Raw genomic sequence first — 27,360 nt, 5'->3', positions numbered from 1 at the left:
TAAAATGCTTTGCTAAAAGACTGATGCAAATGTAAAATAAAATGTCATGCTTATACAGCTTGCCCATTAACTGTGTGCTAGTCTTTTGAGCTGGCTATGATAACAATTGATTTTGCATTGGCATGCATTTTCTCATGGATATAAATTCTGAAACTCAAATGTCTATCAATATTTAGTGACGTCAGTCCTCAGTTATTTGCCAGAAATCCACAAATTTTATAAGGAGCAGACCAAAAATATGAGACATAAATCTGGACATTCTGCAAAATTCTGGACAGTTGAGTGATGCGTCATTCACTGGCAAATATGCACATCAGTAATAAGAAACCAGGAAGTGTACTTAATCAATTATACATAAGGGTTAATATTTTGACCTAAAACCAGTGGCCTATGCTTTGTTCTTTCTTTTCACACAGATTTCTTTGATTTTTTGCATGATATTTCTTTTCTTTTTTTTGTCCCCATACCTATTGACCATCAAGCCTCTTTCAGATCTGGAGGAGCTCTCATCCAAGCAGCCAGAGATATTACTTGTGCCCTTTTTGACACCCCACCAATGTAAATAGTTTTGTTTCTATACTTACCCCTTCCCTTGAGAGGGGATTTGCAGCCCATGACAACATGGGGTCCATTTCAACTCCTACTGCACATGCACGTTTCCATGCACCTGCAGAGGTAGTATATGTTCACTGCTTGGTGAGCTGAACATATGCCCCAATACTGCCAAGCACCACCCCCACTACTTTAAGAGATTGCAGCATAAGATGGCTCTATTCTGCCCATCCCCCACGGAACTGACATGCCTACCTTCTCCATTTAAGCTCCACCAGGCCCTCATACTACTAAATAAACACAAATCGCTTATGTCATGGTCAGGTTTAAATCCCTGTATGCCAACAGAGCTGGCTTGAGTTCATCAATAATTCTGAAAACAAATAATCCAAGGATAAAAAGGCATTCAGCTGGATTTTTACAGCATGCATTAACCCATAATTTTATGTGTCAGGTCAGTAATGAAGACAACTGTTATTTCAACCTGTCCTGGTATTAGTTGCATTTTCTGAATGTATAAAGGATAATGATGATGTGTTATTCACCCAGTGCAGGCACATTTGTTTATTTTATACCACCACTGTTTGTCATCTAAAACAAGGACTTTGTTTTTTACAAACCACAGCAAAAATACTTCTAATCATTTATACCCATTGAAGAATTAATAGTTCTTACTCCCTTAACTTTATTTTATCCATATGTAAAGTACAGTTGTATAAAGTCTTACCATAACAGTAGATGTCCTTGCCTTCACTGCTGTAGTATTCTTAACATATGGAATTCCCTGCCATGGAAGCCAGACATCCGGCCCATCTGCCAAAGACTCCTGCTGCTTTAAAGGTATGCCAGAAGTCACTCAAACACTCCTTGCACAGTGTAGGCCATAAAGGTGACATTCAGGTGTCCCATAGTCAGAACGTATTGCCCCAGTAGGAACACCAGTCCAAGGAACCCACAAGGTAATCTGTACATCCAGGAAGACAAAGGACTAGGGAGGGAGTGAATACTGCAGCTGTGAAGGCAAAGACATGTACTGTTATGGTAAGATTTTACACAACTGTACTATGTCCTTACATTCACTGCTGCAGTATTCTTAACATATGGGAGAGTGTCAATGCTCAAGAGGAAACTAGGGAGGGGGAAGAAGCAGAAGAGTCCCCTAAAAAGCCATGAGGAATGACACTAGCAAAGCCAACCCTAGCTCTAGAGATACCATCCAACTTGTAGTGCTTGGTAAAGGTATGCACAGAAGTCCAGGTAGCTGCTTAAAGAATAAAATTAGTATCTAAGCCCTTGAAAAAAAGCACCAGAGGAAGCTACAGCTCTAGTAGAATGAGCCTTGACTGAAGAGGGAAGGATCTTGCCATGAAAAGTATAACAAAAAAAATAGCCTTAGAAATCCAAGAAGAAATAGTTTGCTTGGATACAGCAAGTCCCAAAGATCTAGGATGAAAAGGAACAAATAACTGGTCAGATTTTCTAATAGCCTTAGTCTTATCAAAATAAACCCTCAGTTGCCTATGCACATCCAAAGTATGCAGCACCCCCTAACTGTCAGTTTGTGGAGAGGGAAAAAAGTAGGCAGATTAACAGACTGATTAAGTGCTAGCTTATTAATCACCTTAGTCATAAAAGAAGGGTTAGTGCACAAGGACACTCTGTCCTCATGAAAGATCAAAAAGGAGGACAAGCCATAAGGGCCTAACCAGACACCTGTCTGGCATTACTGAGAGCTAACAAAAGAACAGTCTTCCAGGAACAATGTTGCAAGGAAGCTGAAGCAGCAGGCTCAAAAGTAGTCAACTTCTCCAAAAGAAAACTAAGATCCCAAGGAGGAGGAACAGGCTTCCTAGGAGGCCTAATATTAAGGACGCCTTTAAGAAATTGTTTCACCTCAAACCTACAAGCTAAAGGAGGAGAAAAGGGCAGACAAGCAGAGACAGCTGATAAGTGGGCCTTAATAGAAGAATAGGCCAAACCAGCCATGAGCAACTCGCACAAATAAGAGAGAACCAAAGGAACGTCCACAGTAAGTGGGTCCAGGTTACGAGGGAGACACCAAATAGAAAACCTCTTCCATTTGTGTAATTAGGATTTCCTAGTAGTAGGTTTCCTGTCCTCCTGCAGGACTTGCAGCATGTTCTCAGAAAAAAGGTGTTTATGAGGAATCAAAATCTTATCACCCACAGTGTCAGCTGAAGCATGGGCAGGTGGGGATGGATGAGACATCCCTTGTCTTGTGAGAGTACATCTACCATTTGATGTAACCTGTGATGATTGTCCCTGGCTAAATGCAGAAGTAGATGGAAACAGTGCTGTCATGACCAAAAGGGATTCACCAACAAGATTTTGGGAACATCGTGTTGAATTTTGAACAGGACATTTGGAGTGACAGGAAGGAGAGGAAATGCATAAAGAAACTTCCCCTTCCAAGAAAATGAAATGAGAGGGTATCCACCTTCCACACCAGAGGACCTGGTGCTCTGGTACAAAACAGAGGAAATTGTCTGTTCATAGGGGAGGCAAAAAGATCCACTTGAGGAGTATCCCACTGGTGAATAATGTCCATAAACACATCCCTATGAAGGATCCATTCATGGGACTAAGTTGAAAACCTGTTCAGTGTGTCTGCCACAAAGTTCTGACTGGAAGGGATATAAACTGCCTGAAAAGTCACTCAATACTTGACAGCAAGATCTCATACCAGAAGTGTCAACCAGCAATGAAGATAAAATTGCGTTCCTCCCTTTTTGTTGATATACCACATCACTGTGGAATTGTACGTGAACACATTGAAAGGCCCTGGAGAGAAAAGAGGATGATAGGTCTGAAGAGTCAGCAGAAGAGCTCTCATCGCTTTTTTACATTGACATGCTCCTTCTGCTGACAAGGGAACCATACCATGAACTTTAAGAGAGCCAAATCTCACCCCCCCCCCCCACCTCATGTCTGAAGCATCTGTGAACAATTCCCAAGAGGGAAGAGGGGGATGAAAAGGGATACCTGGATTCAGAGATAATTGCAGAATCCACCAGTGAAGTTCAGTTCTGAGACAAGGAAGAAGTGTAGAGAACGTGCATGTTGAAGCCAGGTTGACTTCAGAAACCACTAAAACTTTCTCATGTAAAGTTTGGCCAGAGAAAGCATTGGAATGGTGGATGCCATGAAACTCAGAGCTATCAGAAACTCCCTGGCAGTAATGGAAGCCAGAGGAAGAAGAGTGTAAAAGAAAGAAATGAGACTTAAGGCCTTTAGAGGGGGCAGGGAAGCCAGCACTGGCACTGTCTGTATTCTGCAACTCAGAAACACATGATCCTGAGAAGGAGTCAGAGAAGACATTTTGAAATTTATAGTGTAGCCTAGACTTTGAAGAATGGAAATGGCAAAATGAAGATTTTACAAAAGGGTCTCTGGAGAGGACACCTGCCTCAACAGGTTATCCAAGTAAGGAAATATTTGGATCCCTTGAAGCCTGAAAAAAGCAATCACAGGAGCAAATCATTTGGTGAACACCCTTGGGGTGGAAGAAAGGCCAAAGAGCAAAGCAGAGAACTGAAAATGCCAGGAAGCAACAGAGAAAAGCAAAAACTTCCTGAAAAGAGGGTGGATCAGAATATAGATATAAGCATCCTTGAGATCCAGAGACACTATATAGGCCTGAGGGAGCAAAAGAGGAAACCAAATCTGATGGGACAACATCTGAAAGGAAGGCACTTTTAGAAAAGTGTCTGGATAAGAGAGGTCTAGAATAGTTTTCTAAATACTCTCTTTCCTGGAAACTAGAAACAGTCGGGAGTAGAACCCTTTCCCCCTTTAGGACACAGGCACCTTCTGAATAGCACCCTAAGTCAAGAGGTTTTAAAGAACCTCTTGGAAAAAGGGAAGTTGTTCTTGAGAAGGCTTAGGAATGCCCATAAAAGGAGGACAGGATGTCCACACCATGAAGTACCTCTGACGAATGATTGACAGAACCCAAGAATCCTGAGTGATCTTAAGCTAAACAGGACGAGAAAGAGAAAAGTGAAGAGAAAGAGGAATGTGTCTGGGAAGGAATAGACAGTCATACAGCACCTAGTGCATCTGAAAAGGAAGGCTTCAGAGTCCCTGAAAACTGCAGAGCCTTGGCAGGAGGAGCTCATTTGCCACTCTTCTTACCTTTAATAGAAGGGCAGAAATGCCTATGAACAAAGGCAGGCTTAGTAGGGCAGTTTCTCTGAAATTTAGGCACAGGTGTAAGAAACACATGTTGAAGCTCCTGTAAGGCTTTACCCTTATCCTAAAGGGACTTAAACAAGCCAGCAGCAGCTTCTCCAAACAAAAGCTTAGAATCCAGAGGAGCATCCATCAAATTAGCCTTAATATCATAATGTAGAGGTTGAAGCCTAAGTCAAGAACACCTCCTTATCACTGAACCAAAAACAGCAGCCCTAGAAGAGGCATCTGCCGCATCATAACTACATTTAATAGAATGATGAACAACTTGAGAGGAAGTCCCTAGCAAGGAAAGAATCCAAGTTTTACCCTAAGGGTCAGAAAAAAACAGAAATAAGTTGATAGGCCTGAGAAAGAAGAGCCAGCATATACCTAGACATATGGGTCTGATAATTAATAGCCCTAAAAGCTAGGGTAGCAGAAGTGTAAACCTTCTTATCCAGCCTTTCCATAGCTCTGCTGTCCTTGTCAGAAGGTAATAACTTGGGAGAAGGAAGCAATTGAGATGCTTATCAGAGGCTACAGACACCACAGAGAGGTCAGCAGCAGGACATTTATATAAAAGACAATCCTCAGGCACCCTATAAAACCTGTCTGGTTTCTTGGGAGCAGGGGAAAGAGAATCAGGTACATCAGAGGCATTGGAAAAAGCATCCAGCAAAGCAGCCAAAACAGGAGGTACATGCGCAGGCTTAGGAGATTCCATCTGCAGCAACTTATAGCACCTCTTGTGGATATCAGACACCTGAGCATAATCCCACATAAAAAAGTCCATCATTCTAGAAAATGTGTCCCGAAAGGAAATTTCCTCAAAAGGAACATCAGGACTAACAGATTCCTCCTCCTCTTACCCATAGCACAAAGAAGAAGGAATTTGAGTAGAATAAGTCAGGGATGCATCATCAGAATCTGAGTCATCCTGAGAAGAATCCTGTTCTCTAGGCATTTTAAGAAGAGTAGAGGACCAAGGAGGAGCAGGAACTGAAACCCCTTGATGATCCTTTAAGGACATTAAAGTAATAATTAGCCCCTGAGTAAAGGCCTGCCAGTCACTTTGTGGATCCCTAGGAGCAGAAGAAACATGTTTAAGTTTTTGGTTCTTTTTTAAGGGAACATTCCTACCAAAATACTACATATTTTTCTACAACAATGCAATGCTAGTCTTATATAGCATAACCAAAGATTCTTTGCTTGTAATCACCTGTTCATCTGTTTTTTGTCTTGAACACACACTATTTTGTCAACCACTGTTAAAGTTTTTTACCACTGTTTTTGTCAATTTGTATTAATTTGACTGAATGTGTTAAAGTGTAAACTTCTGTAATGTTTTGTATCATTATTCAGGAGCTTTTCTCCCCAGGACTCCATTGAAAACGGGTACTTCGGGCCCAATGGACAGTCCTGGTAAATCAACTGTAAATAAATAAATAATAATAAATAAATAAAAACTGAGAAGGCTCAGACCCAGGAAGACAGTCTAGAACTGTAATAGGAAGTTCTTCCCCAACTAAAAATGGAGGCACTCCTCTAGGCCCCCTTCAGAAATAAATCAATCAAGGATCCTCCTGAACATAAATATGCCATATTTGCCCAGTTTTGCATGCCAGGCAGTGCTGGTTAGCTAGGGTAAAACTATTCCCGGCTCCACAAAGTCTCTTCTTCAATTTTTCCCTTGGAACTAGACAAACTTTCAACTTAAGCACTCAAGCCATTCATTTCTCAGCCCGGCACTTGCTCAAAACTTATAGCAAGCACTTATAAATCCTAGCACTAGACCCTCCTGTACTAAACAGAAGGACAAGGCTCTCTATTCGACCTTACCAGCCATCCAGTAAAACAGTTCACTGTACCTATCCATGCATGTCCAAAGGGCAGTTTCACGTGTACTCTCCAGTCCAACTGGTGAATCTGGGCATTTTGAGGCAATGCTACAACTGCCTCATGTACATAGACAACCCCCTCCTCCTACCACCAAACACTAATACATGTGAGAGATGCAGTTATGCAGTCAGACTAGAGGCTAAGCTCTCTCAACACAAAACTGGATCACACAGTCAAGAGGAGAAGGGAAATACTTGCATCACACCACCAGTCTTACATAGACCCATTAAACCAGCACCGGCAAAAAACACACATAAATACATGGAAACATACTCGGAGGCTCTAAATAAAAATCTGCAAAACCAACAGAGACCTTCAAAGTAAACATCCAAGCAACCTCCACCCCCCCAACACAAATCATGAAACACATACTTCACAAAACCAGTGTGCCATGCAATCACAGCCCTTAAGGCAAAACAACATACCCAACATACTAGTAATAGGTTACTCTATAGTCAGGCACACTTACATCCCACTCACTAGGCTGAATAAGGAGAAGGTTACTGTTAGCTGCCTGTCAGGTGCCAGGATCCGCCACATAACACAAGCACTCATTTCACTCCAGAACAAGTACAAATATGACTCTGTCATTGTCCATTTTGGTGTGAATGACCTGAGCCGTACCTCCCTGGACTATATGAAAAGAGACATGGAAGAGCTCTCTAATCACATACCCCAAGCCAGTATGACTCTGACCCTGAGTAGCATCCTGCCCTCACCAAGAATGATACCACAGTTTAAAGAAAAAAATTCTCTATTTCAACAATTGGCTAAGTTTCTGGTGTCATTCAAAGGGGAGCCAGTATCTGTCCGCCTGGGATGACATGCTCAACAAGCCACACTGCTTCTCTAGAGACGGCTTGCATCTGTCACCCTTAGGCTTTCGAATACTTGCCAAGGCTCTTGCCATCCCCATAGTGCCTTTTTTAGGCAAGGCTAAAAAGACAAACCCACTGCCATAAATAGCACAAGTAACAAAAAACTGAGGGTAATGCTACTCAGTAATACCAGAAGTCTAAACCTCAAAATGCATGCACTCGAAGCACTCCTCAGTATGGAGAAAATCAGTATATGTGCAGTAACAGAAACCTGGTTTAAGGCTCCAGAGAGCACCCCAGCACTACCATTCTACAACTCATACCATACATTTCGGCTACAGAACCCAAACCGAAATACAAAAGGCAGGGGCATATCCATATACATCAAGGATACCCATACCTCCAGGTTAGTGGCACAGCATGATGCTTCAGAGATCATCCACGTGCAACTAGCAGTGGGCAAAACTGCAATTCAAATTGTAGCTTGCTACAGATCACCCAACATGTCCCAGGACCCCCATTCCGCGTTTCTGGAAGCACTGGAAAACATAAAGGTCCTACCAAACACCCTAATATTGGGTGATTTCAATTACCCAAACATTAACTGGGAGAACTACTCAAGTACTAACTCCCTTGCCCAACTTTTCCTAGAATTTATAAACTCAAAAGCCCTGGTTCAACTGGTCAACACTCCCACCAGAGGTGACAACATATTGGACCTGGTCATCACCAACATGGGCGACTGGTGTTCCACACCAGAGGTCAACCCCTTGCTGGTTAGATCTGACTATAAACAAATCACTTTGGATATTCATATTCCACCCCCACCCCTGGACAAGAAAGCCACCATGAAAAACTTTTCAAAAGCAAACTTCACGTTACTTAAGACCGAGGTGGAAAGTTTCAAAGCCCCCATGCTAAAGGATAGCACTGTCCAAGCTGCAAAATTCTTTATTAATGCATTCTACGGGCAGCTACAAGAATGCATGGATCGTGCCATCCCATGCAAAACCAAGACGCACTCCTCCAAGAAAAGGAAACCAGTCTGGTGGACTCCTGCCATAAACAAGCTATACAATAGAAGGAGGAGACTAGTACAGAAAAGAGTAAAATCCCAAGAAGGAAAGACATCCCTGATCAGTATCAGCAAGAAACTACGATCCCTCATAAAATCATCCAAAGCGAGCTTTGAAAGAAAAATTGCCAAGGACTCCAAAGATAACCACAAGGCATTCTTTAGCTATGTCAAGAATCTAAGTGGCAATGCTCAGATCTGCTCCGAGTTAGTGCAGAATGCACAAATTACACTGAACCGACTGATATCACCAACATCCTGGCAGACAGGTTCAGCACAAACTTCACCCCTCCTCTCACCCCCAAAAGGGCCCATAACCATACCAGAAGAATGTAGAGTCCCTGAAATCACAGACACTCAGGTTAAAACAGCCCTCTTCAAAGCCAAAAACACAGTATCAATGGGACCAGACGGTGTCCCAGGCTGCGTCCTACACGAGCTCAAAGACGAATTAACCCCTCACCTAAACACACTGTTCAAACTCAGCCTCTCCACAGGCTACATACCCATAGAGTGGTGCACAGCAACGGTTATTTTGCTCCACAAAAGTGGAGCCATAACAGACCCCGGGAACTATTGCCCTATAAGCCTGACTAGCTTGGTCTGCAAGGCTATGGAGCGTATCATCATGGAACTCATTAACAGAGACACTGGGAACCTCCAAACACTGGACCCTACCCAGTTTGGCTTTGTTAAGGGCAGATCATGCCTCCTAAACCTGGTGGACTTCTTTGAGACAGTTACCAAGGCTATAGACGAGGGAAAGGTGGTACACACAGCCTACCTAGATCTCGCTAAGGCCTTTGATACCATTTCCCATTCTGGTATTATAGACAATCTCACCAGCTTGAACATAAACCCCTACATCACAAGATGGGCTGGCTCACAGACAGAACCCACATGGTGAGAGTTGCAGGAGCTAGGTCTGTTTCTAAACCGGTTACAAGTGGTATTCCCCAGGGCTCAGTCCTAGGACCCCTCCTGTTCGGCATATACTTCTCAGAGGTACAGGCAAGCACAGGAGGACTATGGCTGACCAAATTTGCAGACGACTGCAAACTAGGGGCTATAATTGACTCTCCGGCTGACACAGACATCCTCCAAAAGGGTCTCACTGAGACGGATACCTGGTGTCAAAATCATGGCCTCAAGCTAAATGCCAAAAAGTGCATAGTCATCCCCTTTGGAAAAAACAAAGTACCCACAAACTACCACATAGGTGGTAGTCCCCTAAATACAGAAGATGTAATAAGGGATCTGGGGACCCAAGTAGATAGTAATCTCACCTTTGATAATCACATTGCCAAAGTGGTTAGAAAATCCTTCTACGTGGCCCACCTAATCAGAAAAGGGTTTGCATCCTGATCAAAAGAGGTCATTGTGCCCCTCTATTCATCACTCATCAGACCCATCTTAGAGTACAATGCCCCATTTGGGATGTATCTTACAAGACACCTGCAACAGCTGGAAAGACCACAGAAGTACCTCACCAAGAGGATCAATGGCCTCAAACAGATGCCCTATGCAGCTCGACTGAAGATACTCCAGTTGTACTCGGTTGCATACCGCCTACTCAGAGATGATCTCTGCCTGACATACAAGGCCATGTCCAACCCAGAATTGATGGACATGCTCCACCTAAAGAAAACCTTATCCCCTAGAGCCACATGCTCTAGGGATCTAAACCTCATCACAACAATAAATAGGATGCGCTGGAGGGATAGATTCCTGTCCCAGAGACTTCCCATGCTTTGGAACAAGATCCCAATCTACATTAGACAGAGCTCCTCGCTAACACTCTTCAAAAGAAACCTTGACGAGTGGATGGGAAACAGAAAGTTTACCTTGGGGATCACTTCAGTTGCTCTGCTGGACAGAGGTACGGCACAGGGAGCTAATCTAAGGGGGCGACGAAAGCCAACACATTCTGGCTAGGCTTATAAATGCCTTTGGGCAGATAGCCTAGTACCCACCTATGAACCTATGAACATCTGAGACAGATGCCTGCAAAGTCTCTTCGGACATGCTGCCAGTCAGATCCTCACCATCCTCCAACATGGCCGTGGCAGAGAAATCCAACAACACAGCTGGGTGAGCCTCCAGGTTTGTAATGACCTTGGGAGAAACACCTGGCAGATGCTGGACAGTGGAAGATTCCCTTCATGCTTTTTTCACCTTCTTCTTCCCTAACGGCTGACTCTCAGGGCAGGAGATTCCTTCCATTGTGTCTTTTGTGAGATTTTGAGAAATTGTGAGAAATTAAGATGCTGGTTCTCAAGATACAAGGAAAAAGAAGAAAGTCTACTGTGAAGGGTTTTCAGAATGAATGCCTGACAAATAGAACAAGACGTATGGTCATGAGAAGCTCCTAGACAAAAAAGGCACTAATTGTGGTGGTCATTATGGGGAATCTGTCTCCCACACTGGCATTTACCCTTCCTGGATTACATTAACCCCAAAGAGCACAAAACAAGACAAGAAAAAACAAAAGCCTTAATAGGGCACTTATCTAAAAAAGCAAAGAAGTCACAGGAGAATGAAAATGCATTCAACTGGCAGAAAATGGACACAGATAAACAGATCGACAGTGAAAAGATACATTTGGACTGGAGGCAAAGAAATTCTTGCTGTGGTATGCCTGAACTTCACCTTTATGCCCTACACTATGCAAGGAGCATTTGGGTGATGCTCAGCATACCTTTAAAGCAACAGGAGTCTTTGGCATACTGGCCAGACAGCAGGCTTCCGTGGCAGGGAATCCCATATGTTAAGAATACTGCAGCAGTGAATGTAAGGACATGTAGCATTTTTCAGAATATGTTACAACAATAGGTAATAGAATATTTAAGTATCAATAGCCAACCAAGTGGTCCAAGAAAAGGGTGCCCACCAGTGCCATTAATGACAAAGGCTCAAGTAGTGGATCTAGAATCTACAGGGTCAGCTAGAGAAAAGGATTAAGCAACTTCTAGCCTACCTTTCAGCATTTTGTATGAGACTGTTATGTGCTTGTCTCCTAGTTTCAACCAGGGGTACAACTTAGTGCAGGGACCTAGATGTAGTTCTATACCTCTGCTGACTTAAATTGAGACTTATATTTGATAGCATGTGTTTGCATCCTAGCATCTGCATGTTTCATATTGCATCAATGGAAAATGAAAACACCTACTGCCTATGACCTTAGGCCACCATCATAGAAGGATAATCTAAAATAAATAATGTGTATACAGGAGATAAAAGGCAAGAAACCAAACCAGAAGTCAGCGGCTGACTGCATATATTGTATTCTGAATGCAGTAAACAAAATCAGTTCCCATATTGGTTTAGAAATTTCCAGTTATCTGTTAAAATAGGAAGTGATACTCAAAATTCTCAATGTTACTGAATGTAATTATAATAAATAAAATCCTCAGTTTAAAAATTGTGCCAAAATATTCTGCAAAACTTTATATATTTGAATGTATGGACATCTCAATCAGTTGAAAGATTATTCTTTAACATAACAGTTTGATTTACAGCACTTCATGTAATGTGAACTTAGATACACTTCAGAAAATAATATCTTCTTCTTCTTCTGGCTTTTCCCGGTTAGGGGTTGCCACAGCGGATCACCGTCTGCTCATGCTTGGCAGTGGAGTTTGACAGTGTCGAGTTGCCAGCCCGGCGCCCAACCTTCCACTGAAGGCACACACATGCACGCACTCACACCTAGGGCCAATTTAGTGTGTCCAATCCACCTACAGCATGTCTTTGGGATTTGGGAGGAAACCGGAGCACCCGGAGGAAACCCACGCGACCATAGGGAGGACATGCAGACTTTGCACAGAAGGCACCCCAGCCGAGGATCGAACCGGAGAACCTCTTGCTGTGAGGTGGCAACACTAACTGCTGCACTACCGTGGCCGCCCCACTTCAGAAAATAATATCACTGACTGGATTTTTCTAATACATTACCTTATTGCAGGGAGGTAAGGCATTTCCATATTTCAACATCCATTTCTTCTGCTTTAAAACCACAGGTACTAATTCCTTTGTTTAAAACTAGCATGTTTTTGTATTTTAGGTAAGTAGAAGGAGGATATATTAAAATAAAATAAAAATAATGTAAGACTTATTTGTAATATATATATATATATATATATATATATATATATATATATATATATATATATAAATTATAATACTGTCTTCACCAAAATGTTTAACAAAACTAAGTGTTGTTTCAAAAAATAATATGTATAGATTTGTTGTAAACATGGCCACTACAAGCACCATACTACTATGGCAATTTAGAAATGGCAACATTTTCCCTTTTGTTTAATACAGCTACCATATGATTCAGAGAAATTCTTACTGCCAAAACTAATTGCCTAATATAGATCTAACAATTATAGCATGATGGTGAGAATTTCTGATTGAGAGACAAGGTAGCACTGCAATGAGGAATACCTCATTAGTAGTTAATTACCATGTCTCTGAATTGCATACCTTGCAGTCAAACTGACTGCACTATGTGTTCTCCCAAAAAGTCCATGCATTGTTGGTGTTGCACAGACATACACACACACATACATACAACCACACTCACTTATATACTTGCATGCAGACATCTGCACACACACACACACACACACACACACACACACACACACACACACACACACACACACACACACACGCAGACGCACACACACACACACACACACACACACACACACACACACACACACACACACACACACACACACACATATACAGTATATAGACACCCAAGCACACTCACATACTCCCAGGCATTCAAGCACACATATTTTAATACAGCAGTGCACAAGCACCTATACACATGGTCATACTCATATAACTACTCACTCTCAAACAGACAAACTCAGACACACACACACACACACACACACACAGATGGCTTTGATATACTCATTTATCCCAGTGCTACACTCACACATAAATGCACACATCCATACACCTGCATTCATGCCCTATTCACGTTCACACATATGCACACAGACACTCCCAACACATACACAGCTAGGAATACCTACCTTGACTCTCCCTACAAGCTTTAACCCCCCCCCCCCCGACAGGAGTTAGTGGGTGTGTGCTGTCTTTTGACAGTATGCACCTTTTCCTCCTCACGTAAAGAGTAACTTGGTAAAGGAATTTACTGAATCACTCTGGCTTACTGAACTTTTGAAATCTTTAGAGTAAATGCTTCTGCAGTAAAGTAAGCCTTTCTGAACCCAAAGGCTAGTCTTTTGACATGACCAGAATTCTTAAGATCTAATCCTTGCCAAACCATTGGACTTTTAGACATTGTAACTTACTTTTCACAGATATCAGAACACATTGTATTTATTAAATATATTTGCATTTAGTATCCCCATCCGATGGCTTGGTGTTTTATACTACCACAAAATTAACACCCCTTTGACTTTCCTGTTCAGTCATTTTAATCTCTTACTTGAAAGGATGATTTCTTTCTTGTACTACTATATTAATTTATCACAACGTTTTCCTTTTGTTGTAAGAAACTGTGGCCTCCCTCTATGAATTTTGAAGCCCACTCACAAATTAATTTGTATGGGTGATTTGGAAGTTGCTGTTGTATGTGTCTTTTTAAGTGCTTTCTCTGCCTTTTTTAGAATCCACAGCTCCACTCATCTACATTTCAAGTTCTTCCTCCAGGATTTCAGTGCAACCCCCATCCCTCCTCTCAACTTCTAAACATTCTATTTATTTGTGAATTTATGCATTCATCTGTTTATTCTGTGGTTTACCACAAATTAATTTTTAAGTTCATTGAGCTCTTTGGAAGGGTGCTAGGCTTAATGTCACTACACTAAGGACTTATTCTCTTCTAGTCAATGACTAGTATGCAGTTTTTGAGGAATGTTCCGTAAATAGATGGGGGCAATAAATAGCTCCTAATTATCATATTTAGCCCACAAAATCTCTCATTCCAAAGCTATACCCACAAATGACTCTCAATCTGACTACTAGATGAATACTTTTAACCTGGCTGTCTGCCTTATCATATTACTTTCTCCTCATCCACAGCAAACAACACCATAAGAAAACTCTGATAGTATGGTAATTAATTCCTCTCTTAGTACAATAGCAAACATTACCTGACAACCCTACATATTTAATTGCATAATATAATTCAACTTAATAGAGTCACAGCAATGATACTGTTTGCTGGTAGTGGTTTTCCCAATGCTATGCTAGAGTGTCATGATACATCCTACCCAAGTACTGACTGCTATACACTGTTTCTTTTGATAAATTAAATTGTATGCAGTTTCGCTGGGCCTGGGGCATTAAATATCACCTCTACATGCCATTCCAAATGCCTTCCTGTTTCATGCTGTTCATTACTATTTTGTATTAGAGGGTTTTACTCTCCCTGGGATTCATTAATGAATAAACGTCAGTGTATACCATTCTTTCTAGTGAACAGACAACACAAGCATAACTCACACCTTTTTCCTCCTAATTTTAGTTTTTCTATTGTTTTCTATTGATTTTCTTGCAGTTTTAAATATCAAGGGGAAATAAAGGTTACCAGAAACTATAGACTACTTGTACAGTTAGTTTATTATTTTTAAATGACTAAAAAGCACAAAAAATGTGGTAGGGATGTTCTTGAATACAGATTGTGTACATTCCGCATATTCTTAGTGTACACTTAGTGTAAGTGTTAATAGCTTTTCTCAATGGGCCACCGCTGAAAATGGGCTACCATTGCCCAGTCAGATTTTCACAGTCAACAAAAGCAAAACAAAATAAATCAATAAATAAAGTAAGAACTAAGGCTGCATTATCATGGGAATTCCCCTCTCTGCTCAATGATATATTTAAGTAGCAGGGGTGAGTGAGGTATATCTTTCCATATTGGGGTGCAGGGGGGCTGGCCCCACACAAAAAAAGGCTGCCTGTAGCTATATGCAGCCAACATCCTTCTACGTACTTCCTCTCCCTGTGCCTTCTTGCAGTTCATTAGTTACATGCATCCTAATTGCTTGTTTCTTCTTTTGATTCTTCTCTCCCTCTAAAACCCCATCCAAATTCCTGTTCCATCTGTCATTTTGTATTTATCCCATCTTTTCTTTCTTAGTTCATTTTCTTCCCATCATGCTCCACATCTACATCATCATGCATCCCATTACCCTGTGTCCTTACTCCATATTCATCTCCTTTAGCAATCACTTCTTTTCACTCTCTCCTCTAGTTTGTTTAGTAGCCTTTCCAGCCACATCTTACCCTACTACTTTCTCAGTCCTTTTTCTCTTCCTCCACTTTTCTTTAATTCTCAGATGTGTACTATGAAGTATGTATCTGTTTCATTAATGCTTAAATTCAGCCATTTTCTCCGAATTGCTGATGCTTTCAATGCAGTTGTGTCATATTTGTCGTGATTTTGCAATCTGTGTATTTCATTTTTCATTTTGCTCATTTCTAACACATTCCCTAAGTTGTGTATTCTGCTGCGTTATGTTATCTCAGCATGACTTTGTTCCCAAATTTTATTAGTAAATAGATAGTCAAAAACATAAATTAAGCAACAAAAATTGTAAATATGGATGTCAGTATCAGCACACTAAGTATAATTAGTGGTACATGATATACTCTGCCCAGCTTTAGGAACCAGACTATAATTTGCCATAGGATATTTGGGATTATGGAGCAATGAAGCTTATATTTACAGCTCTGTAATATCAATGTACCCACAAATCTGCTACAGAAGTTTTGTGTACATGGTAAGTGAAGGAAATAGAAAATGTAAATTCTAAGCAGTGATGTGTTCACATGACTAATATATTTGCAACATCACTTCCTGTGAAGAAGTTTTCCACATGTCTGCCATATTTGTATTGCATTCATTGTAGGTGAGAGGTACTTTATGTTCTCACACCATGAAGAAGGACACTAGTCTGTCACAAGATCTTTCTGTACATTAGATCGCATATAGTGAACATAGTGAACATAGTGGCAGACATTGTCTTGCCACAGAGTCTTCATGCCAAATATAGCAGTCAGTGCTAAGATACTCAGCCAGATAACACAGAGATACGACACAGTCTGGCAGGGGATCACTGGCTTCTGCAGTGATGAATGACAGGGGCAATCATGTTTGTGCCATGGAATCAGCCAGCTATCCTGGGATAGCATTAGCATGCTGCTCAAACATATAAATAGTGCCCAAGTCTAAAAAAATTGGGCTTCAAAAATTCCTCATGCCTTGCGGGCTAATAAGGACTTGCAGAGACCTACTCTAATTCTAAGACTGTCCTTCAGTTTGCAACAATGCTATACTTACACATTTTGCACACTGACACTGAACACCAATGTAAAATTTCTAAGTACTGGAGCAAATCATAATATCCTAAGGTGCGATGTGATGTAGGTATTAGAGAGTATTTCACTTATGGCAGTACACATAGGCCTGCAGAACCAGTTCTGGTATACAAGTAGAGCTGTACTTAGGCAGCGTGGGAGTCTGAAGTTGCTGGACAGGTACCTCATGCATGTACGCTAGTACTGTGTATAATTTGACCCCTTTGCACACAGGGGAATGATTCAAATCTATATTTATTTAAACAGCCTTAGTAGCACGGCCCACATAGCACCCCTTTATTTCAAAGCCCAACAAGCATGATAAAGTTTTACTTGTTATGCATGCAATACTACTGTGAATATGCAGGTGGCAATGTGAGGACAGGTGGCTTTAGGAAACTTCAGCAACTGCACAACAGACTCAGCAATGTTCAGACTAAGGAAAGCATAGGTTATGATTCATTTATACAGCTGTTTTTTTTTTTATCTCATTGCATACACTTGGGGTAGTGCATATCCCATAACCTCACATCATTTATGCAGTGTCAGGCACTGTTATGCAAACTCCACCCCCACAATATGACATCATATCAGGAGGCAGAGATGGAACTTCCATTTATGGTAGCACTGCATGATCGCAGTGGCCTCCTGCAATACTATGCTAGAGTTTTTAGAATCAGGACTTTATTTTTTTTATTTTTTATGATGGGGTAGAATAAAGACAGGTGGGCAAAGATCACCAGTGCAAAATATGAGGTATCATCACACTTCAGGGTTAAAGGAGAATTTAAGGATAATCCCAAAGTTATGAACTGATCCTTCTTTAATAGATAAACTACACATTGTTATAAATAGTCAGGCCATAGGAGACTTAAAATAAGCAATATTTTAATGGCATATTGATATTTTTTCAAATACAGACTTGAAAAAGTTAGAATTATTCACTGATTTTCTACTTAAGAGTTTTGTTTTGCAAAAAATGTAGATAATATGGAATTTTCAGCTATATTTTCAACGGCTAGAGGAATTCTTGAGTGGTGCGCTTTTGAAGATTTGATAAAAAAAGTTCTAAGTATAATGAAAAATAGAGAAATTTAACAAATACTTTGCTGGTAAAATTATAAATGCTCTTAACATAAACTAATGGATTCCACCTGGCTGGAACCTCTCTGAAAACTTGGCTACATGGATTTAAAAATCAGCTGTAGTGATATTTAAGAATTGTATTATTGTTTATCAGAATAACGCAGGCATGTGAAGTCAAGATATTGTCAAGTCAAAATATAGAAATTAATAGAAAGCAAGATATTTTTTCTTTTGCTCTGCTAAATGCTGTAGAGGTTTGTTTTCGGCTACAATAAGATAATATGCAACTGCTGTGTGAATATTTTAGGCATGTAGGATCATTATGAAGAGCATTAGTTTTTGATTAATTTAGTAAAAACATTATGCAGCTCCTGAATTACATTTCTTAGTGATGTTGTTGTGTCTCAACATCAGATTTCTCTGTTTGCTTTAATATCAAAATAAACATAAGCTAACCGAATCTGACAGATCTTGTACTACTCATACACAGGACACAGATGCTAGTTTTACCTAAGAGAAGACTGGAATATTTATTTATATTTGTAAAAGGGGTAGTAGTCCTACTGGAAAAGTGTCCTTTTTCAGAGGTGACCTGGAAGCAGGACTTGTTCAGGGTCACACAGCACATCAGTCAAATGGAGGCTGAGGGAATCAGACACTGGACTACAAGAAATAGCTTTTTAATATCTTATTGCCTTTATCTTCTGCTCTAATGTCAAGAACAATATGGTTATAATTTCTAAGGAGGTACAAAAAAACAAACAAAAAAAATAATAAATCAAAGAATGCAGTAGTTATAGTTTAAACCACAATACCAGAGAAATTCCAGCAACACTATCTGACTTTAATATTCATTTTACCCCAGGTTCATATCAGCTATGGATTATATATCTTTATTGTTGTGTCCAGTCCTAAGCAGTTTCTGTCTATGTAATATGTGAAATACATGCTCTAAGCGGTACCGAGGCAAGAAGAATCATAAGGCATAGCCCATTGTTTTTTGTTTTTTAGTTTGAAGAAATATATATTGCTTTTAAATGATGAACAATAACAAAATGCATCAATTTTGTTCCCTGTAGACTATGAATTTGTCAGAAGCCAGAGGAATAATTTTAGGTTATTATGTGTCATCAGAAGGATTTACATGGTGGACCAATAATACCTCGTATGTCGTGTCCATTTCCAAGTCACCTCAGATATATGCTGTGTCAGCTTCAAACTCAGTAGGGAATTCTATGCCGTCAAACATCAGCATAGCCACAAAAAATGTATCAGGTAAAGGACACTTCCATTTAGTAACACTTTTAAATCATGTTCTGTGAATGAGTAGAACAATGAGCTTCGTGTTCACCTGTCATTCGTGTCTTAGTAATAATCCTCAGTAATGTGACTGCAAATTTGACACAGGCTACCGAAGGTACTTTAAAATATTGGAGATATGGATAAAAAAAGCAATGACTGGACTATAAAAGGTTAATTTTGCAACAGGGTATCAATGTTGTGATTTGATAGTAGTTCATGATAGTAGCATTGTGTGTTATATAAGATGTCCTCTTCTGTTACTTAAAGGCAGTGATAAAAGAAATATGTTAATTCACAAAAGGTATAATATTCATTTTCTTAATCATCTGTCAGAAATCTATCATGTCAATTAATAGTGAGCATTCTGTATGTTATTTCCTTGCCCAAAAGTAACTAATCCTATATGAAAGATAGCTGGGTGCTGCTAATTCGAAGGACAGTTTCAGTCTAATGCCAAATTCTAGTTATTATAACAGCTTTTTCAATACTGTAGTGGTCATATCCATAATAACAACCTTAAAATTTATTGCCTTGTAGAATGGGGTTGATAGGTAGGAATCATGTTCTCTCTGGTGAGGGTGAGACCACCAGATATTAAATGGAATCGCTAGCTACTGCACAGTTCAGGAGTTTGATCCTTAATTAAGATGTGTCTGGCATCTGGAGAAGAGGATTAAGGCTGTGAGCTGTAGACTCAGGTTAAAAAGAGAAAGAAATTCTTTCCAAGATTAACTTCATAAAAGCTTATGTTGATCAGATGGAAGGGATAACTAAAATAATGCCAAGCTAGTCATAAGGATTTCCTGAAGTGTTTATTATTAATAATAATAATAATAATAATAACAATACCAATAATAATAATGGCAATAAAGCAATAATATTTCAGTATTTCAGTCAGGAAATAATTTAAGAACAGTGGATAACAAGATCAAGTTTCATGAGCTGTCGGTCTAATGCCATTATGCAGCTCAGCATTTGAAATTTTATCAGGCTAATAGTCCCCCTACTTTTACTTATAATTCTCTGTAACAAAGCTTCCTCTGTAGATATATTTTGCCACATAGGTTCATAGGTTCATAGGTTCATACTAGGCTATCTGCCAAGGGCATTTATAATATAGCCCGCCCCATGGTTATTGTGGCTTTGCCACCCTTTAGTTTGAATAAAAACTATGCCTATCATTGCTGTGCCTCTGTCAAGCAGTGGACGCTGTTGAAGTAATCCTGTATATCTGCTCATCATCCATCCATTGGTCAAGACTTGAACAAGAAGAGAGAGGAGAGTGCTACTCATGTGCATGTGTTTTGTTTTTGTTCATAGCATAGGGAGGTGATGGGTGATGAATCTGTCTGTCCCTCTGTTAAATTTATACGTTATGTCAAGGTTTTCTGTGGTCTCTTCTGTTCTGAGGTGCTATTTGAGGATTGAGGTATCATTAAATCTGGGTTTGACATGGACATGGCATGATATGGCAGGCACAGGTCACTGAGATGAGAGCTAGAGGAGAGAGCTGGAGCTGAGTTCTTTTCTTTCGGCAGCACATATAAGACATTTTTTTTTACCCTTTTGCTTGGTTTTTAACTTTGGGGGCCTTTCTTTGGCAGCAGGTGTCTGGTGCAGCAGATACAATCAGGTCATTCAATTCAATCGAAGTAATAATCATGATGAGTAGGGAGTGATGAGATGACCCTTGATCTATCCTTGATGATCCTTGATCAGGTCCGTTGTGGAGAAGGTGGGTGATTCCTAAAGGTTTCCTAACTTTTTGTCAAACATTCTGTCAAGAACCTGAGGTCTGTGCTCTCTGGGTCCTTTTTCTGTGCTCGATCTGAACCTATATGTATATGGTAAATAGTATGCTTTATGGGTTAGTAAGTGTATGACTTTTTCCCCTTAACTTTAACTCATGGCCTGGCACCACAGCCTTCTCTTCCAGGCCCTGCTGGAGTTTTCCAGGATATCTGTCTGTTATGTTTTGGAGCAGTTTATTCTTCAGATGTGTTTTGCCTGTGCTTGTAACCTGTTGTGTGCAGTTGCACAAAGTTTGGGAAAAAGCCCGGGACCCAGGACTGCTTGTGACAGGACACCACTTGTGACAGGCTTTGGAAGTGACATGGCTCCAGCAACTCTGACCCTGTGGTGACAGGCTTTGAGTCTGACATGTCACTTATGATGTGACCCTGTGGGTGTCAAAGAAGAAGCATAAAATAAATTGTCCTAGCATACTTTTCAGCAAATTGCTTTTTCTGAGTAAAAAATTCAAATTCAGTTTGTTTCTGTTTTTTCAATTTTATTATGATGTCCCCACTCTAGGCCATTAATCAAAGAGCCTGAATCCTCACCACTGACATGCAGAGGGATGTTCACTTGGAATACAAATTGATACACTCAGTATTTACAGATGCAGACCTCTCTGTATCAAGCAGACTTTTCCTTAAGAGCACACAGGGAACACACTCAGTCTGGGGTTTGGGTTTCTCTCTGTCTGTCCCAGTTCCCCAGTAAGGCTCCCCACTGGCACAGCTTCAGAGTTAGGTCCTCAGCCAAGTGCCCAAAACAAGTCCTCCACCACTCTCTCTTTGAAACAGTGCTTCGTATCCCTGCCTAAGTAGCTGACACACACACTCTTTGAGATTTAATTTTCATACACACACACCTGGGAAAGGCTGGCACAGATTACCTGCTCTGCCAGCTTTGACCAGACTATAAGGTAGATTCACTGCCACCAGTCAGTTACTATAAAGGTCTTAAAAGGGTATCAAATTACAGTGAGTTAAATTAATATTAATACAAATGGTAATGTTGACCAAACAGCCAGGCTTTCAGGAGTGACCAGAGTTATCACCAAATAAATATCTGAAAATACTCTCAAAGCTTAAATATTTTCTAAAAATGACCGGCCAAAATAAAAAGTTTAAATATATTAATAATAAATAATAAAAGACCATGAAAACACTAAATATCTGTTTACAGTAAACACCAGAATTCTAGTCACAGGAAATATTAAAAATAACATTGATGGAAAGTTTCACACAGATATAGAAAAACAGTATTTAGCTAGTCTCCCTAGCTATTCCTGATTAACTAAAATAATTTCTGTTCCTACTTACTGAATAGAGCAAGGCAAGATAATTTGGGTGGCTGGTCCTTGTTGACAGATCCAAGACAGAATACAGAATGCAGAAAGCAATCTCCTACTAATGTCTAAATATTATTTCTGGCTTACAGAATGACATCACACACATCTGGTGGTCATCTTACTCTGTTTCCTGCACTATCCCTCATCACTATAAGCTGCCAGGGTTTTAGCACCTACATGTCAATAATACATACACAAGAGCATCTGGAAGCCATAAAACAATAAAACCATTCCACTCTTCCTACAGGAGCTACAAACTATTCTCTAGTACAGACATTGCATAACCCATAAAGTAATTTAATTTCAAGAATATGTTTTCAAAGTCAGGTGGGTTAACCTCTTATCTTCCAGAATATGCTGTTACAATGTATACATTTAAACAGTTACAATAATGCATGTACATTTTTTCTTTTCTGTCCAGCAGGAAAACATTGTTGATACATTTTAACACAAACAACTTTACAAACACATTTTTAAACACAGGCATCTGTACAAACCAGTTTGATACACAAATGACATATAATTCTTTACAAAATTCCAGGTGCTGGCATAAGTTATACAGCCACTGCCCTACTTCACCTGGCATGGCTGGCAGTACCTCCTATCATCACATTTATTACTTGTTTTAATTGTGTTGTCATTCTGATCACCTTACAGATGAGACCATTTCATTTTTCCCTTTTTCTTAACAAGTTTACTGTTTCATACTGCCCCTCTCAAGGCCTTTGTCATGTCTGTCACTTTATCCTTACTGTTGTAATTTTTTTTGCTTTGCCACAAAGTGCCACTTGTTTTTGCGGGGTTTTTTATCATTTCTGGCATTACTGTGCAGTTTTGTATTGTCAGAAAGTTACAAAGTGTTTTCTTGACATGAAATGTAAAGTTTTCAAAAATGTAAATGTAGGTACACATTTCTGCCCAGAGATAAACATTCATTGTGTATATTTTGCTTCTGTGAAGAATATTTTTCTGATACTTTTTGTACTGTTTATACTTTCTGCTATCAATGACAGAAGGAGGAAACTGAAGTTGCTTAGAATGGAACAAGGCCCTTACCTGCTACTGGTAGAACAATGACCTCAATTGCTGCCTTGAATTTGACTCATGGACCTTAGGTCAAGCCTCTGGCTATTACCAATTAATCTCCTAGGCATAAGGATGCAGACAAGAAAAAGAACTATAAGACTAATAAGGTTAGAAAATCTTCTTCAGATCCTCAACCAAAGAAATGTAGAACTGAAGAAATGTAATCTTCCACTCACTACCCTTTTGGTGCTCCAAAAATGCCAATCAAAGTATTCACTGATAAGACTCCTCTAAAACCTATCAAGTCTAATGTATGACTTCTCTGTCTTTTTCAGAGTTACATGGGATTTTAGGTTCAAGACCATTGTCAGTAAGATCTTTTAGATGTTCCTCAATACCTCATCAAGGGACTGGCTTTAAAAAGTTGATGGATGCCATTTTGAGGGTCCAGAAAAATATGTCTCTTTCTTCCTCCATTTCTTGTACCAGTGCAGCTAGAGGGGCTTCATCACAACCTATAATTTCAGTGCAATCTTTTGGGGTTTCTCACTGGTTCTAATCATGACACTGGTTCAGAGATGAAACATATAGCACTGATACTGAGGCCAGCAGATATGTTGACAATAGTGTGATCTCATTGACAGGACCACAGTTTTTGTATTCAAGTTCTTTGATGATTACTTTACCCATCAGGGTTGGAGGCCAGTATTTTTGTGGTCAAGCTCAGTTTAATGGTTGTTAGTACAGATATCAATCTTGGAGGTTGTCATTCTGATCTCCAGGGTTGAGGTTCTTGATATCAGGTCTGTGGTCTGAGGTCAAACGCTCACAGCTAGGTTCAACAATGATTCATTCATTGTTGGTTTTGGCTTCAGCTGACTTTGACATTTGCCAGCAGTGTTTGTTAACCTTGATTTTAAGTCTTGCATCCACCTCAGTATGGTAAATGCAGACTGTCTTGCATATGCCACCTTTGGTTACAGTACCTTTGATGACTTTGCCTTCATTAAAAGACAACACTTTACATGGATCATTTACCATCTACCCTTCAAGTAAACAGTTCAGAGAGGACCAGAACTTCTGTAGGATCATTTTCACTTATATGGATCACATCCATTTTCTTCATCTTTGGATCTACCACCTCTAAAGTCTGATAGGAGGCACAATACAAGAGGAATCACTTTGGCTCTCTTCCAGAATCTTCCACCACAGATGCTGAGAATGAAGAGGCTGTATTCTCTGAACCTTCCCTTTATGACCCCAAATTTGAGGAGGTACCTGATATACCAGAACAGAGAAGGGATGGTCAACTGACTAAATGACCTCTCCTCCAAAGATCCTTCAAAAAGCTTTTCAGATCCTCCTCAGCCTTCTTTTTGAGTGTTCTTTCCAACAGACAGAATGGCTCAAACTTTAGCTAAGTCTGCATGGAACAACCAAACCTGTTGAACTGAGACCCTAAGACCAATTACATTATTGCTGCCCATAAAAGCCACCAACATCAAACAGTGTTGTTGCTCTTCTCCTGGATAGTAAATTAAGAACTCTGAAGAGATCTAAGAAGCATATTTATGCTTACTTAATTTTTCCCTGAGGGCAGTAAATAACCTGTCTCATATGAATTCTAGCAAGAGTTAGGTGACAAAATAAGCTAGTCATTGAGAGAGTTGCCTGATGACAGCTCAGACTTAAATTTCAGCCACAAATAGTGACTATGTCTTCTTTTACCAATCTTACCATGAGATGTGCACAAAATTTAGCTGCTGGAGCAGCTGGGACAGGAGTAATCAATATTGATCTTCACTGTTATATCTGACTTTACTTGACTGACTTTGTCAAGAAAACCAAGGTGATGTTTACCAATGCCCCCTTCAACACATCTGATCTTTTTGTTTCAAGTGTATAAACTCACCTGGAGAATGGAAAATGTAGATAAAACATTTCTAATACTGGTGTCAGGTTTCAGACTTCTCAAACCACTTATTTCTAAAAAAATTGATCCGATCCCAGCGCTGGCATCATGGCCAACACCAAAAGAAAAAGCAAATAAATCATTGCAGTTTTGGTAACTTTCATAATGTCACCAAGATGCAGGAAAAAAACAGCAACAGCAGGGGTACCATGGCCTTCAAAGGGATGATGGTGTAATCCCCAGACCATGCCTAGCTGTCTCAGTCTGAAACAGTAGTGTGTTGTCTACCTCCACCCCCACTTACAGGTATGAATGGTCATCAGGTAGGACAAGTGGCTCAGGACAGTAATACCCAATAGCTACATGATTTTCTTCGGCACTCCTTCCCTGGTCCCCTCTCTCCTCTTGCCAAAATACCATCCCATCAGAATAATGGGGCATGAAGAAAACCATTCAAGATATCCCCTAAGACCAGAAATTATTTGTTTTTATTTCACAGTCCTACTTGTACAAAAAGAGAAACTACCTCTGGCCCATACTAGTTTTAAATAGACTAAATTCATGTATTACCAAAGAAACCTTTCAGAAGTTCATGGTGCAGTCCATTCTTCCTGGGTGTCTGAAGGAGACTGTGAGGACTCTTGAGACATCCAAGTTACCTGACTAACCATAAAATTTGCCAAGAAGTCTGGCAATATTTTGCACTTCCAGTTTGGAGCCAGCTATTTTCAATTCTAGTTGCTACCATTTTGTCTCACGTCTGACTGCAGGGTGTTCACTCAAAATGCAAGTCTGTAATTGCAGCATACTGGAGCCTATAGAAGGTAAACATGTATCCTTACCCCTTAAAAACTGAACAAATTGATTTTTGCATAGATGTCTCCTCTGAGACTCTTGCAGTCTGAGAATTATGGTGAATATTCCAAAGTTCCACTAGGCTGTAAATTGTCCAAACCTTCCTTTTTGATCCTGATGCTGACCTTTATTGTATGTACCATTGGCATAGATGCTGACCTTTACTGTGTGCACATTGGACACACTATCTCACAGAGACCATCTTTCATTGGACAGGATCCTTACATTGCAGAACTGCAGAACTTGATATCTAAACTCATTCAGTCTCAGACAGTTATATCACTATTATTTCTAATAGCATGTATCTAATAGCAGCAACTACATATACAGTTCCCTCTGTTAAGCTGTACATGTAAGTTTTGCAGTGGACCCTGAATGTTCAGTTGTCCCAATTAACAGATCCTATGACTCAAAACTCCAAGATTTACAGGGCTTACAAGTCACATCTCAGATGGTAACTTCACACACCAAAATAACTCTAAGCAGTCCATTCCAAGTCCTCACTGCTGTAGTTGTTTCACCATGAATGTTTCAGGCCCATGGAGAGTCATTGTCAAGGCTGGACTGTCAAAGGTGCTTAGTCACTGACAAAGGCCAGACTGCACATCAATTATTCTAGAGATGAGAGCAGTCCAGCTCACACTACCAGACATTCATGGCTCATTGCCCCAGGTTTGATATAGCCATCCACACTGTCAACATGACAGTGGTTTCATGCATAAATGTGCAGCGTGAAATTTCTTCCTGCCACCTTTGTCAAGAGACAATGAGAGCATGGAAATAGGCCATATCAACAGGATGCATTCTGACTACTAATCATATTCCTGGAGAAGTGCTTCAATACAAAACAGGATGAGCTACTGCTTACCAAAGCCTCCTCATAAGTGATAACCTTATTCTGATTGTTGCATGGAAGATTTTCCATCACTGGAGAAGGCCTTGGTGTGACCTGTTTATATCTCCAGCCAATATCAAGTACAGCAAATTATTTTCACTCATTCTTCTTCTAAGAGAATGTCTCAGGAATGCTGTAATCCAGAATGGACCCCTCAGGACTTATTTATAATTTCTCTTATTACTCATTTTGCCAAAATTCATACTTAAAGCCAAGCAATAAAGTCTAAAGTCATTCTCCTAGCCATTTCAGCCT

At 40.1% G+C, this 27,360-nt stretch overlaps 1 protein-coding gene across 1 annotated transcript in view; it reads left to right on the top strand.

Annotated features, from left to right (window-relative positions):
* IL12RB2 (interleukin 12 receptor subunit beta 2) overlaps positions 1-27,360 on the top strand; it is a 581,203-nt gene that overhangs the window by 310,350 nt on the left and 243,493 nt on the right. The window contains exon 9 of the mRNA XM_044085599.1: positions 19,056-19,251. Coding sequence (XP_043941534.1) covers positions 19,056-19,251 — 196 coding nt within the window. The remainder of the gene's footprint in view (positions 1-19,055; positions 19,252-27,360) is intronic.

Source organism: Protopterus annectens, chromosome 10.part0 (genome assembly GCF_019279795.1).
Source record: "Protopterus annectens isolate FY-2018-M chromosome 10.part0, PAN1.0, whole genome shotgun sequence".
Classification (NCBI taxonomy): domain Eukaryota; kingdom Metazoa; phylum Chordata; order Ceratodontiformes; family Protopteridae; genus Protopterus; species Protopterus annectens.
This window is presented reverse-complemented; position numbering and strand designations above follow the sequence as displayed.